The 14,985-nt window shown below is 43.7% G+C and overlaps 1 protein-coding gene across 1 annotated transcript in view; it reads right to left on the bottom strand.

Moving 5' to 3' along the window:
- The window catches only part of otofa (otoferlin a), a 349,247-nt gene that overhangs the window by 7,877 nt on the left and 326,385 nt on the right, over positions 1–14,985 (bottom strand). The window contains 11 exon segments of the mRNA XM_055149496.1: positions 711–853; positions 1,093–1,253; positions 3,649–3,819; positions 6,659–6,786; positions 6,867–7,004; positions 8,553–8,687; positions 8,762–8,910; positions 9,730–9,805; positions 10,241–10,375; positions 10,451–10,480; positions 13,032–13,099. Coding sequence (XP_055005471.1) covers positions 711–853; positions 1,093–1,253; positions 3,649–3,819; positions 6,659–6,786; positions 6,867–7,004; positions 8,553–8,687; positions 8,762–8,910; positions 9,730–9,805; positions 10,241–10,375; positions 10,451–10,480; positions 13,032–13,099 — 1,334 coding nt within the window.

Genomic DNA, 14,985 nt, shown 5'->3' with positions numbered 1-14,985 from the left:
CCAGTCTCAGTCCCAGTCTAATCCCGGTCTCAGTCCCGGTCTCAGTCCCGGTCTCAGTCCCAGTCTAATCCGGTCTCAGTCCCGGTCTCAGTCCAGTCCGGTCTCAGTCCCAGTCTCAGTCCCGGTCTCAGTCCCGTCTCAGTCCCAGTCTGATCCCGGTCTCAGTCTCGGTCTCAGTCCCAGTCTCAGTCCCGGTCTCAGTCCCGGTCTCAGTCCCAGTCTGATCCCGGTCTCAGTCCCAGTCTCTGTCCCGGTCTCAGTCCCAGTCTAATCCCGGTCTCAGTCTCGGTCTCAGTCCCGGTCACAGTCCCGGGCTCAGTCCTGGTCTGGTCCCAGTCTGGTCCCAGTCTGGTCCCGCTTTCCTGATCACCCGACAGTCTATGCGGGCGCACGTCCGGGCCAGTCCCGACACTCCCGGTTTAGGACTGAGACCGCGACCGGACCAGGACCAGGACCGGGACCGGGGACTGGAATTGAGACTAGGACTGAGACTGGTTTAGACCTGTTTTAGTCCTAGTTTAGTCCTGTTTCAGTCCTGGTTCAATCTGGCATCACAGTTTAACAAAATCGAAAAATGAAAAAAACGAATCCTTATCTAGTTTTTCATTTTGGTTTTGGAGACAAATAATGATGAAAACAGTTCTTATTTTTGGTTTTATATTGAAAAACAAACGCACGAATGATACACAGATTCAGTGTGTGTGTCTGACCTGTTCTATGCCGGGTTTGTCTGGGTTGAGTAGAGCTCTGGTCTCCACGTGCTCCGGCACCAGTTTACAGCCGACTCTGGGGATCTCCTCCCAGTGGTTCAACACGGTCAGGGCCAAGTGCTCCTCCGTCTGCTTCTTCAAACCTGCACACACATCCACACACACAGGGACCCGTGACCTGAGTCCTTCACGATGACTTCAACTATTTTGGACATTATAAGTGTTATAATCTACGATGGAGTGGACGATATTGACAAAAATAAATATCTCATGTGGTCCAAGTATCGTTTAAAGAGTCAGAAGAAACCAGTATAACGTACAGGAAACAGACAGGCAGATAAATAGTAACTTTATTGAGAGTTTGTAAACAGAGTGTGTGTACCGTTCTCGTCCTCGATCTCGGTGGGCGCCTGGAACACTCGCCCCCCCACCTGCACCGTGCCGCCCGGGCCGTACTGAGGAGGCTCCATCTTCCCCTCTTTACACAGCCGCGCCAGGATCTGACTCGGCTTCATCGGGTCCCGCCAGATGTTGTAACCATGACTACGGAGTCGGACAGGAGACAGAGAGATTAGCACATGATAGAAATAAAAATAATTTAGGTGTACTGAAGTACTTCATGTATTACCACATCACAAGGTGGAACAAAGTGTTTTCTGTTTGAGATAGAGATGCGCGGATGGGCTATTTTTTCATCCGCAACCGCGACACAAAACTCATCATCCGCCCACTGTCCATTTTGCACCGAAGGTTTTCAAAACCGCACCCGCCCGCCATCCGCCGATTGATTTTAGATTTTAGAACAATCATACAGCAAACAAACTAAGGAGCCTCGATAAAAATGCAAACTCTATAGCTCATTCATTCCAAAATTCGCTCAGCGTGTTTGTTCACATTCTTAATTGTCCGTAACAACCCCAGACTTACCTGGTTTTCTTGCGCATCTAATTAATTGACAACGTTTTCCGACTAGACTATTTTTGAACCTTCTTGCCTTCGTGTTGGATGTTGTTACATTCTGAACATTCTGCCATTGCCCGATGTTATTTCAAAGTCATAGCCTCACTCCATCGGTCTTTCTTTAAGTTTTAAATCCCCCGAGTGGCAGTCTACGCGATAATGTCTGCGTGTTTTAAAATATATCTGATATCGAAACAAAAAAAAATGCATAACTAAATAAATATGGCCCTATAGCCACTTACGTGTTGGTAAACAACTGAAATAAATTAGAAATAATAAAATAAACTGCATATAATATGTGCCTCGTAAACCTTAGGCATCAATAACCCGACACAACCTGAACCTTCAGAACATAAAAACGAGGTCAAATGGGCTAATTAAGGATATGACGTACACTTCATACTACAAGCACAGACAATGACACTCGTCTTTTCAGATGTAGGTAACAATACTAACAATAACTTTTTTTTTTTTTTTTAGTAGTTAAACCGCCACCCGCCCGAATTTAATTAAAATATAATTTTTCCATCGCATCTCTAGTTTGAGAGAAGAACTCAGACTAAATATGCAGGATTTGTGTGTTAAACATGTGTGAATGAAACAAAAATACAAGTCCAGAAACATTACATCAGAAAATGGCACAACACAGGCCCTTTAATACACGCTAAGAAATTGCATATTTTTAATGATCCAGACGATGACTATGATCACTGAAATAGTATCTTATTTTAGAGGCTGCGAGGAATCGTTGAAGCCCTAAAATCTGAAAATGATCTGCTTTAGGCCGGGCGTACACTGTGCGATTTTTGACCCTTTTTGAGCCGATTTTTCGCTCGTGCGACTGTTTTGGGGATCGGGCCGAGTTTTGGCTTCATCGTGTGTCGTGCTTCGTGTAGTTTACATGGGGTAAAGAGAACCGATTAATGACTCACGACCAGCTCCAGACATTCGTAGGTCGCAAGAAAATCAAACTTGTTTGAAATCCAGTCGCCTCTCGTGAGGATTTCGCTCTGTTGAAGTTGTTCCACGAGCCGATTTGCCGGAATCTGGCAGACTGCGCATGCGCGGACGCAGAAGCGGCTCAGCATTGTGTCTCCGCACATCTGTGGTTTTCTAATTCCGTGGTTTTCTTCTTCGTGGTTTTTGTCAGAATAATTTTTATATCCATATTTGCTAAATACTTGTGTGATATTCTAGGCCTATGAGTTAACCATTTATGTAACTACAATTCTTTGATTTATAATGTACCAATCACTTGTCACTTGTTGAATAACCTCTGTGTGTTTGACAACTGTGTGCAGTGACCTATCGCTCTAGTGAACCTCGAGATGATTCCTCACATGAAGCCAACTCCCACTGTCACACATGCAAGAGTTATGATGGTGTCTGACCTAAGGCACCTCCTGATTGTTAATCATGTTTTATGTGTTTGTACTATGCATAGCTTCATCAGTTTCTTATTATGTCTTTGCTGTTTCCCCTTCCCCTTGAGAATTTATCGTTCTGTAACTAGGGCCTCCTAATGAAATAAAAAGAGGAGAACGGCCTTGAGGCATCAGAACGTGTGGAGACTGTTGGTCTGATGCCCACTCTCTGCCCGTTCTCCTCATGAGTAAACTGAATTAATCTCTTGTCTTTCTTCTTGTTTTTAATGTTTAGATAAACCTAACAGTTTTCTACTTCCGGAACAACAACTTTGACAACTCCGTCGTTATGTGAACGTACAGTGTGAGCAGCAAGTGCATCCGAGCATCGGTTCGTTCAGTGTGAGAACAAGATTCGTGAGCTGTGAACTTTTAAACCCTGTGATTTGGTCGTAAAGTTTAAGCTGGGGCTGAGTGACACGACCGAAAATATCGCACAGTGTACGCCCGGCATTAGTTTGCTTTGTAAGTTAACACGTCTGTTTCCAGAGGTTCTATTCCCTCATGTGTCTAACAGTGTGCACAGACTAGAGGCGTGTGTGTGATGCTCTCACAGTGAGTAGTGTGAGGAGATGCCGCAGGTGGCTCTGTATTTGCTGTAGAAGCGGTTCTCCAGGTCGATCTTGGTCTCCCCGATGAGGTCGTCTGTGCCCACCAGGTCCCAGTCGTACACAGACACGGTCAGCATGGACTCCATCGGGAACGTGGCCTCTATGTCGAAGGACCTGACACAGGAGACACGGGGGGAGTATTAAAGCACTGCTGTCAAAAGGGGTTCATTTAGGTTATCACATAATTGATTTACCGTAAATTCCGGACCATAAGCCGCTACTTTTTTCTCTCAGTTAAAACCCTGCGGCTAATAAATCGATGCAGGTTCTTTGTTTGGCACATTGTCCAGCAGAATATGCCGCTGTCTGTGCAGTTCACACATGGATCTAGGGTTAACATGAAGCTGCTACCTGAGCTCGCGATATTGTCATGGCACTCAGATAGTTTATCGCTGTGATAAAATAAGTTATGATGCTAAATGAACATTAGTGAGGGGGATACGTCTTACCCGCGTGCGTAAATGACGAGAAGAAACGTCTCAAATTTCAGAAGCCGGACATCCACTCATACCTGATCGATAGAACTAACCCCGCCCCCGAGAGTGTCTGAAATCAGCTGAAATCCTCCAAGACACTGACAAAAAGACAAGGCGGGACAGCGACTCTTGCAGGAGACATGAGCAGTAGAGCACGGGGAGAGACGGGGGTGATGCGCTGAGGAAGATGCTCGTTTGATTGTGTTTTGAACAGTTATTTTGCGCTTCAAAACACACGAAGAAATGCAGATGATGCAGCTTAAAGGTGATTGATGTGGCTGTGGAAGAAGGAAATTGAGCTGCTGCACGTGAGCTCGACATCAGTGAGTCGATGGTGAAATTTTGGTGACCGACTCAACGCAAAAAGACGACAAAAGTTTTCAGAGGCGATAAAAGCAGACGGCCCGAACTTGAAAACGTTCTTGACGACGTGGACACCTGCGGCTTATATTCAGGTGCGGCCTATATATGTACAGTTTAAAAATGTTACTAAAATTGAGTTGATGTGGTTTATATTCAGGTGAGCTCATTAGTCCGGAAAATACGATATATTTTTGTTCAGATAACAGGTATGTAACATTGAAAATACACATTTAAAGCAGACCTATTCTGCAAAAATCATCACTTTTCATGGCTTTTAACCATGTTATACTTGTTTTCTTTTCATTTACTCAGTCAAAGTTGTATTTAGTATGATTTGTCCATGTTGGAGCAATTTTTAATCACTCACAGTATTTTCAAGACGCTGTATTGCTGATCAACTCCTCTGTTTACCCCCACTCTTACACGCCCAATGCTCTGTACTTACTTCATTCTCCAATTTTATTCTCTTAATCTGTGAGGATTCGGTCATGTTGCGTAGCCATTTTGTTCCAAATTAAAATGAATTCCCTGTTCGTTAGTGTAATGTGCAGCTATCCACAGGAGGGCCGACAGCTTCACGGCTCTTTGTTTGTTATGATGTTTACAGCGACATCTGCTCCTACTGGACACTATCGTTTTTTAACACATAAGTCAGCACATTTTTTTCTTTTATTAAGTCGTTTTAAAATAATATTGTGACTTCAGGCATCTGGAAAAACACTATATAAGACTAATGCATTAATATTGTTAGTTAGCATACTACCACTTGAGACTCTAAATACATATTAGTATATAATCCGTGTATCATTCGTTCATTCATTTTTCAATATAAAACCAAACATAAGAAAACGAAAAATTTTGTGTTTAAATTAAAAATGGAAACAACTAATAACGTCCGTTTCCCGTTTACGTAACTTCCGTGACTGCGATGCCGGACTTTTGCACTGCAGGAATGATCCAGGTCCAGGACCACACTGGGACCAGACCGGGACCAGAGCGGACTGAGGCCGAGACCAGACCAGGACCAGAGCAGGACTGAGACCGAGACCAGACCGGGACTGAGACCAGACCAGGACCAGAGCAGGACTGAGACCGAGACCAGACCAGGACCAGAGCAGGACTGAGACCGAGACCAGACTGGGACTGAGACCAGACCAGGACCAGAGCAGGACTGAGACCGAGACCAGACCAGGACCAGAGCAGGACTGAGACCGAGACCAGACCGGGACTGAGACCAGACCAGGACCAGAGCGAGACCAGACCGAGACTGAGACCAGACCGGGACTGAGACCAGACCAGGACCAGAGCAGGACTGAGACCGAGACCAGACTGTGACTGAGACCAGACCAGGACCAGAGCAGGACTGAGACCGACACCAGACCGGGACTGAGACCAGACCAGGACCAGAGCAGGACTGAGACCGACACCAGACCGGGACTGAGACCAGACCAGGACCAGAGCGGGACCAGACCGAGACTGAGACCAGGCAGGGCCCACACCGGGACCAGAGCAGGACTGAGACCAGGACTAGACTGGAGGCTCAGAGTCCACGGCAGGGCCGGAGCTCGAAGCTGAGGCTCGGACCCTGCGGAGGCTCGGAGTCAAAGCTCGGAGTCCGCTCTGGTCCCGCTCTGGTCCCGGTCTCAGTCCTGCTCTGGTCCCGGTCTGGCCCCGGTCTGGCCCCATTCTGGTCCTGGTCTGGTCTCAGTTCCGCTCTGGTCCCAGCCTGTCCCGGTGTGGTTCCCGGACCTGGATCAGTCCTGGTTCAGTCCATATGCTGTGCAAAAGTCCGGCATCGCAGTCACGGAAGTCACGTAAACGGGAAATGGCTGTTATCCATTTTTTCCATTTTGGTTTTGGAGACAAATAATGAAGTAAACATTTGTTTTTTTGTTTTCTTATTTTTGGTTTTATATTGAAAAACAAATGAACGAATGATACACCGATTGTATATGTATTTTTGTTTGTTTTCTTCTTTTGGTTACAAATAGAGGAAATCATTATCTCTTCCTCGTTCCTGGCACCGTTCTTTGGCCAGTATGTCCACCATCTCTCTCATGTTTACACCATCTGATGCTTTGGACTTCACTTCACGAAAACATTTCTCTACTCACTTGCCAAAAACAGGGTTGAGTTGTTTGGAGATGTAGTTCTCCTTGTCTTTGATTTCGGACTTGCCCAGTTTGATCACCACGTATGGATCGGCCTTCCCGTTGATATCAGCGGGGTGGAGGTCTGTCGCCTGAGGGAACAAAACGCTGCAGTAAACAAATGTGTGCGGATTAAAGAGCTGAATACTTGCATCATGGATTTCGGACCCACCCGGACCACGTAGACTCTAACCAGCACTTTGATCGGGTCGTTGTGGGGGATGCTCTGGAACATGCCCATATTTGGGTCGTATCCTGCCTCTCTGGTGATTTCTTCTGACAGGGGGAGCTTGTACATGCACAAAGAACCCTGGAACACAACAGGATTAGTGGTCAAGCGGTGAAAACGACCTCAAATCAAACTGTATTTAAGAAGGAACAAATTACACGTGTGAAGTCTCAAATTTTTGATTAGTCATTGCAAACAGTTTTTATATGTGTGCACCTTTAAATGAAAGGCGCTACAGAAAACAAAAGGTACTACAGAAGCAAAAACTGAAATATTACACAATGGAAAGTAGGAAATACGATAAGAAACTGTATATTGTATAAGATACTTCAATATAATTTCACAGAACGTATAACCTCATTTTAATATACAGTATTTTTTGGACTATAAGTCGCACTTTTTTTCATGGTTTGGGTGTTTCCTGCGACTTATACTCCGGTGCGACTTATATTTTAAAATGTTCACACTGACAGCCAGAAGAGGGCGCTTTAGGCTGGTGTGTCAGTATCTGCTGCTCCTGTTCCTCCTGTACCACTGTCACTTTGCGCTACTGTGCATGTCTCCTGCAGAAAGAGCCTCTGTCCTGCTGCAAGTAGTGAAAAATTCAGCCGAGCAGCAGAAAGAAAGTTTGGAGTGAGCGAGAAACTTGTGAGGGACTGGCGGAAAGTGGGGATGGAGAACACAGCTTCACGTTATTCAGGAGGGTGCACCATGAAACTTTCCTGAAGTCACTGGGTGGATCAACAAAGCCTGGACTTCAGTGACACCGAAACCATCCTGTCGGGATTCAGAAAGACCGGAATAATTCTAACTGGAACTGACGCTGAGTCCGACGACAGCGACACAGAAGAGGAAGCGGCGCTCTGTTTACCTCCGGAGGTTACGCAGAAGTGACACCCAGAATGAAGAATTGAATGGATTTAGTGATTTGGAGTGAGATGGAGAGTTTGTTAAACTTGTTCTGTTCTGTTGTTTATGTTATAATTTATCTGAAGAACTGTTCATATGTGACGTTAACAGTCTGTTGTTCTCTGTTCTATTGTTACTAGAACTTGCCTTTTAAGATGAAATGTAGGTTCCTGGTCTCTGATTTTATAAAATAAATTTCCCCCAAAAAGTGCGATTTATAGTCTGGTGTGACTTTATGTCTTTTTCTTCTTCATTACGCATTTTTTGGCTGGTGCGACTTATACTCCGGAGCAACTTATAGTCCGAAAAATATCGTAAATATGTGGACCTTTAAATGAGAGACACTAGAGAAAGGTTTTCATTCCGCACTCTTCTCTCCAATTTATGTCTCTCTTTTTTAATTTTAATAAGTTTTGATTTGTTTTTATTATGATTTTAATGTATTTCTTATTCTGTAAAGCACTTTGAATTACTTTGTGTACGAATTGTGCTATACAAATAAACTTGCCTTGCCTATAGAAAGCTAAAGATATTACAGAAACAAATGGCGGGAATAAACCTTTACGTAAAACTGAAATATTAATGGAAAGTAGGCAGATATTTCAACAAAATTGCACAGAACCTCACTTTAACATAATATAAACACCTTAAATGATATGAACTCGCTTACATTATTCGATTTCTGGATGTCTCAAAGTTTGCATCAACTCATAAGCTCACCTTGAACCTGCCGACGATCCTGTCTTCGTCCTGCGAGTGCTCGTCGTCATCACCGGCCTTCCCTCTGTACAGGTTGAACGTGTGCAGCCAGTCCTCGAAGTCCCCGTACTCTGACTCCAGCTCTTTGTTATACACCTTTAAATAAACAGCACACGGTCAAGTCTCTGTACTTGCACCACTTGTGATATGGACGACTTGTGTATCTGTACCATGAGCTCGTCCACTCTGAGTTTGACCGGTCTCTTCTCCGCTCCGTCCGCTCCCTCCTTGCCTTTCTTCTTGTCCTTGGTGAGCCTCTTGTCTCTGCTCTTGTCCTTGAGCCTGGGCCCTTTGAGGAGAGGGTCGTCTGGTTTGAGCTCTGATGTGCCGTGAGTGGACATGGACATGGACATGGACATGGACATGGACATGTGAGGGACAGCATGGACACAGCGCCAACTACATGAAAGATGGCTAATATTTAATGATCTTATGCACTGTAAATTATACTAGTTTAATCTCGATTCATTTTATGTTGCGCACCAATGTAAAGAAGAATGAGTTTTTTGGTTCCTAAATCACTCTTTATTTGACCACATCAACCTAAATATGCAGCAGTATTCATCCAGTGTTATACGGTCATGACTGATAGAAGTGACCAGAGTTAAATAATTAATCATGATTAATGATTTTTTGAGTTAATGTATTAACATGCCCAAGCCTAATTATAGAGAAACAAATGAGTGTGTACAGATATTCATAACAGCTCAGAACATCTTCACAAACCATCTTTCATGGGACTTAATGATCTCATGATAACAACAGAACATGGTGCAGGTGAGTGACTGATGAGTGACAGACTTCTCACGTGTTTCTGATGATGCATTGATGAAGAAACATTCAGAATGCACAACAACGGCCCATGACAATTTCATTTTAAAACCAAACTCTCTTAGAACTGCTTAACACCAATAATACTGATTGGACTAAAGTAAGTAGTACAGCAAACTATGGATGTGCTAAAGCTGTGAGAACACTTGTAACTGACAACACTCATTCTCCATGAGACTCTGAGGCTCCCTCAGCTACAGAAATAAACTAAAACAATCTCCTGCAGAACAATGACAGATGGCCATTGACACTTTGACTCTATAAGCGTCAGGGTCAGTCTTGGTGGTCCCCATATGTGTGTTTCTACCTCCAGTCTCCACCAGAATCTCCAGATCTTCTCTCTCCTCCGCCTCGGCCTGGGCCGCCTCCTGAGCCTTCAGTTTCTGCAAAGAGACCAAGAACATACTGTTGTTCTTCTAGAGCAGGTTTTCTCCTGATACAATGAACACATCAGCCCTGCCCTCCAGAACCTCCACTGACTCCCCATCCCTCAGCACATCCTCTGACACCAGCCCCTCCCCAGCAGGGCCAAGCTCTGAACCTGTGGAGACAGAACCTTCTCCATCACCCCCCCACCCTCTCGAACTCACTTCCTCAGCAACTGTGTGACTGCACCGACCTCACCACCTGCAAGAAAACATCTGAAGACCCATCTATTTAGAGTATCTTTTAATGTTGAACTGTTTTTCTTTATATGATTCACTGTTTTTATCTTCTGTTTGTTTTCGTCTCCTCTACATTTACTTCAGTAGAGTACTTCTTCCACCGCTGGTAGAGGGACCGCAGTATACAATAAACAGTAACACTATCATACAAACCTCCTTGAGTGTCTCTATGGAGGCGAAGTACTTGGACCACCAGTCCAGCACACTCTCGTCTGGCTCCTCCTCCTCCTCAGCCACACCCTTCTTTTTCTTCTTCTTCTTTTTGTCTTTGCTCTCCTCTTCATTCTGCTTACATCAACGAATAAAACAATGACTCCTTATTTTCCTTGGTTGTAACACACCGGTTAGTTTCTATAGACTTACCATGTCCACTTTGACTACAGCGTCAGACATCTACATCAGGGCACCACACAGAACACAAGGGGTTAATAGCCACAGTTAGGAGCAGGAGCGCACAATCAGATACAAGGATACAAAGTCTACAGGGCACACAACAATATAGACCCAGTATGGCTATATTGAAAAGGCAGTGGGCAAAGACAGCTGCTACTTCTAACACAATGGCCACTATTTTCTGAAGCAGGTAGTGTTCAATTGATAATGGTCGTTCACTGTGGGGGGAGTGTGGCCAGAATAATACTGCCAGAAGCAAAAGTCTTGGTTTCACTTCATGGAAACCGTCTGACCTCGCAGCACTGGGATTCATTCTCTTGATGGTCAGGCAGGTACTTCTTTTAATTTAACCAATCACTGCCATGTGGTCGTGACGTATGTAATGCGCCGCTAACGGGGCTAACTGGTATATTAAGCTTTTCCCAAATCCCATAGAAGGAAGGGCAATAACGTCTTTCCCCTTGATAAAATTCACCAAACATTCTCTTTGTTTCGTTCGGCTTTCAATCCTCGATTTCGGGAATCGTTGCCAACACAGAATGTACGGCTCTTCGCTGATTGGCTGGTGCCCGAACTCGCACTTCTTGGTTCTTGCAAACAGTCTAGTGCAGGGGTCTCCAACCTGTAGCTCCGGAGTTACCAATAGTTCTCCACCCCCTTCCAAGCAGCTCGCCAAGGGATTTCTAAATTACACGTATTGTCCTGAATAACTCAAATTTGATTAATTAAATGCCTATTTTTTATTGTAAATCTATCAGTCTTAAATAAATAATGGTTTATGTTTTATGTTTTATATAACTGTACCCCATCTAAGTCTTTCCATGGCTCTTATGTAGATTTTATTTCCTGTGATGGCTAAATTTAGTAGCTCTCTGGCATTTTCATTTTGGCATAAATTTTAATCCGAGGAACAAGGTTGGAGACCCTTGATCTACGTGTGTATTCTGATTCCTGACCTAGTCGCTGGAGAGAAATGAAATTGAGCAGAGGCACTAGGTGGCACCAGCCTGTTTAGGTCTTGGTCTCTTAAAGGGCTGGATGTCGAATCAAAGCTGACAGCTCTGATTAAACAGTTAATGAAGTATTGTGTGGTACATTTTGTACCTGGATTCCAAACCAACTTCTTACCTTAACAATCTAATTTTAAGTTCTAATTAAAGTGTCTGCACCCAATTTCTGTCTGTGTAGTTGAGGTCAAATAGTTCTGCCTGAGTACAGCTACACTGCACTGTATAAGCAGCCTTTAAGCAGCTTTTAACTAAGACCATTGTGTGTACAGAGTGTTCCGATACATAGACCGACTGATTTGCACACTTTAATGCAGTGGTTTTCAATAAGTGAGGCCAGAGAGCCACTGGGGAGGTGAGACACAGGTGGCCTAAACCAGGACTGATCCCAAGACTGAACCAGGACTAAACCAAAACTGAAGCAGGATTGAGTGCTGCGTAGACCGTCAGGTGACCGCAGGCGAAAGTACTGGGACAGAGCTCCGCGCCTCATGGAGCTAAGCACAGCCGTAGCCCGATCAAGCTTTGCAGCGGTAGAGCACTGCACTCCCGCAAGCCTCCCTAAAAAAATTAAAATCAGCCCTACATATTGGCCAAAAAATATCTGCAGAGTTTATCAGCCATTGGTTGCTCTGGATTCTAAATATTTGGCATCAGCAGTGAAAAAAAAAACATATGTATCTATTTACAAAGCGTGTTCTTCTCTGAAAATCCCTCCTCTTAAGTTCTCCAGTTTAGCAGCTTTATTTAAATTGTGGTTGTGGGCGGAGTTTAGGTGTTTAGTCCCACTTTAAAGGTTGTATGGAGGATTTTTTTTTTTGTTTCAAATTGTCAATGAAAGTTTAAAATACCATTACAGAGACGCAGCAGCCTTGTAATTATTATGACCAAAACAAAAAGAATGAAAATCTATTAACTGTGGACATGGTGGGGCCAGATAAACATCAGCCAATAGATAACGAGGCTCCCTCTTTATCTATTGGCTGTTAGGTTGTCAGTCAAACTCCATTATGTTTCTAGTGTAACTGACTCGCCGACGCGCTGGGATTACGTGGTTTATGCAGCGGTTCTTAGAGGCTTTTTCAAACTGTCGCTTCCTCGCAATTCGCACAAAGTTTGTTCCGATGGCGGACGAGAATCCATGACCGGTTCGCCGCAAAAGAAAGTCCGTTTTTGAGGTCGCTGAAAGAAGAAGAGGAGGGGAGCGAAGCCAAACTGAGGTGATTCTTGGAGATTCCTTCCAACGATTGCACGACTGAAGCCGACTAAGGGTCTAAATACTCACGTGTCGGTCACTAAATTATTTCTAGACGGTCACTTTAACACTGGCTGTAAACAAACGTGATTTCTAGAGTTAGGAAGCGGGAGGAGATGTTTTTACTGAGGTGCGGAGGAGGAAGGTGGTGTCACGCATGCACAACATTTGTAAAAGGCCTGTCGCTGTATTTCTCTTCCCTTAAAAAATCCTCTATACAACCTTTAAGTCTCTGCAGCTGTCTCCACCCACTCCTCTTTCACAACAACAGTCACACTCTTTGTCTTACAGCGTCCAGTCTGACTATGGTGTCCATCTTGCGCACGCTGCTGTCGTCCATGTTGAGGATGACGTCACCTGCGGGGCGAGAGAAAGTGCGCGAGGAGACGCTGGGTGAGGCACGAGGCTGGGAGCCGCCGTTAGCAAGCACCAGGTAGCCGTTCATTAGTTTAGCTGAGGCGTGAGTGACCACCAGGGGGCAGTGAGGAGCAGGAGAGAGCAGGGTCAAGGTGGTAAGACAGGGTGAGCGGAGTGAGATATGAAAAAGAAGAAAGAAGAAACAAAAGGCAGATGGTGAAGCAAAGCGAGCCACACAGACACAGTTATATTTCTCAGACAAAGTAAGACCGGAGGTTTACACATTTAAAGGGCCCATATTACACTGTTTTGTTGTGTTTTGTTTCATTCACACATGTTCAACAAACAAACCCTGCAGATTTAGGCTCAGTTCTTCACTCAAACTGAAAACACTCTGTTTCGTCTTGTGATGTTTTATAGTAAAACAACAGATGAGGAGCTCCTCTGTGTTCTTCACTAGGATCATTTGGATGATTTCAGCCCTGGAATTTCCAATCTCTACTGAACAAAAGATAAAAAGTAGCTGTTAACTTTAAAATATGGATGCACCGAATATTTGGCAACTGAATATATTTGGCTGAATATTGCAAAAAAAAAAAAAAAAAAGCCACATTCGGCGCAATTGAACAACGTGCAGTGACGCAGTGATCTGACGCCTTCTTTAAAATGTCGGCAGTGTGGAAATTTGAGAGTGAGAAAAGAACTGCAGTTTGAAATGAATGTTACACCAAAATATCTAAAGGGCCTAAGGCATTTACCACTATTGGTTTAGTCAGTTATTTAAAAGCCAGTACAAGGCTTTAGATCAGACGTCAGGCCTCAGGCCCGGGGTCCAAATTTGGCCCGCGATATAAATATATTTGGAACATGAGATTCATGTAACATGTAAATGTTGTTGAATTTTTTTCAAACCGTTATAATAATATTTAGTTTGGCCCACGACTTCCAGTCCTGACTCCCAGTTTTTAATTTTGGCCTCTGTGAATCTGAGTTTGACACCCCTGCTTTAGATGATCAACCCTTATAATCTTTTTATTTTGGAACTGAAGTGCTGTTATTATCTGTTCTGGCCTGGGATATATTGTGTACCTGTATTATACAGACTGTTTTAGTGAATGAGGCTACAAACACACATTTATTGAGAGAAGCAGACTTGTGCCAAAAGGACAATAATTCATTTGTTGTGGGTTTATCCACTTTAATGCACTTAAGGCTTTTAGGAATTGTTGTTGAAGGCCTAGCCTAATATGAATGAAAAACTTACTGGTATACAGCTACAGGAATATTTAAAGAATATTAAATAAACATTTACTCTTCGTCTCCATGAAACTGTTTAAGACTAGTCTTCTAATATATTATACAAATTATAGTTGTATCTGTAGCACTTTTGAATTTATGTATTTTTCAATATATTGTTTGTTGGGATTTGTACAGTTTATATCTTGTATTATATTAAATAGCTCGTAACTAAAATCTGTTGAGCCTACATGTCCCATCATGCACCAGGGGGACTGGACTGTGGACCAGCCCACTGTGAACATGTGACCTACAACTATGACTTTACATCTGCACTGTGATAACCATCTCGACTTTGACCAAAATGCAGAAAGGTGTTGGCGTGATTTTAACTTTATCTGCCATGTGGTATTAAAGGCTTTTCATTATTTTGTTCTTTTGAGTGCCTGTATTTGAAACATTTATTTTCTTTTAAAAACACATCTATAAATGTATTCTAGGCTATTTATACAATATTTAAAAAATTGTGAGAAACTTAACAACCGCATTTGATATTCGGTTTCGGTATTCGGCCACACTTTTTCATTTCGGTGCACCCCTACTTTAAAACTACCACCTTATGACATCACAGGGTGGAACAGAGTATTTTG

The sequence above is a fragment of the Boleophthalmus pectinirostris genome, unplaced genomic scaffold (genome assembly GCF_026225935.1).
Source record: "Boleophthalmus pectinirostris isolate CB_2022bp ecotype Guang Dong unplaced genomic scaffold, ASM2622593v1 HiC_scaffold_13, whole genome shotgun sequence".
Classification (NCBI taxonomy): Eukaryota; Metazoa; Chordata; class Actinopteri; order Gobiiformes; family Gobiidae; genus Boleophthalmus; species Boleophthalmus pectinirostris.
This window is presented reverse-complemented; position numbering and strand designations above follow the sequence as displayed.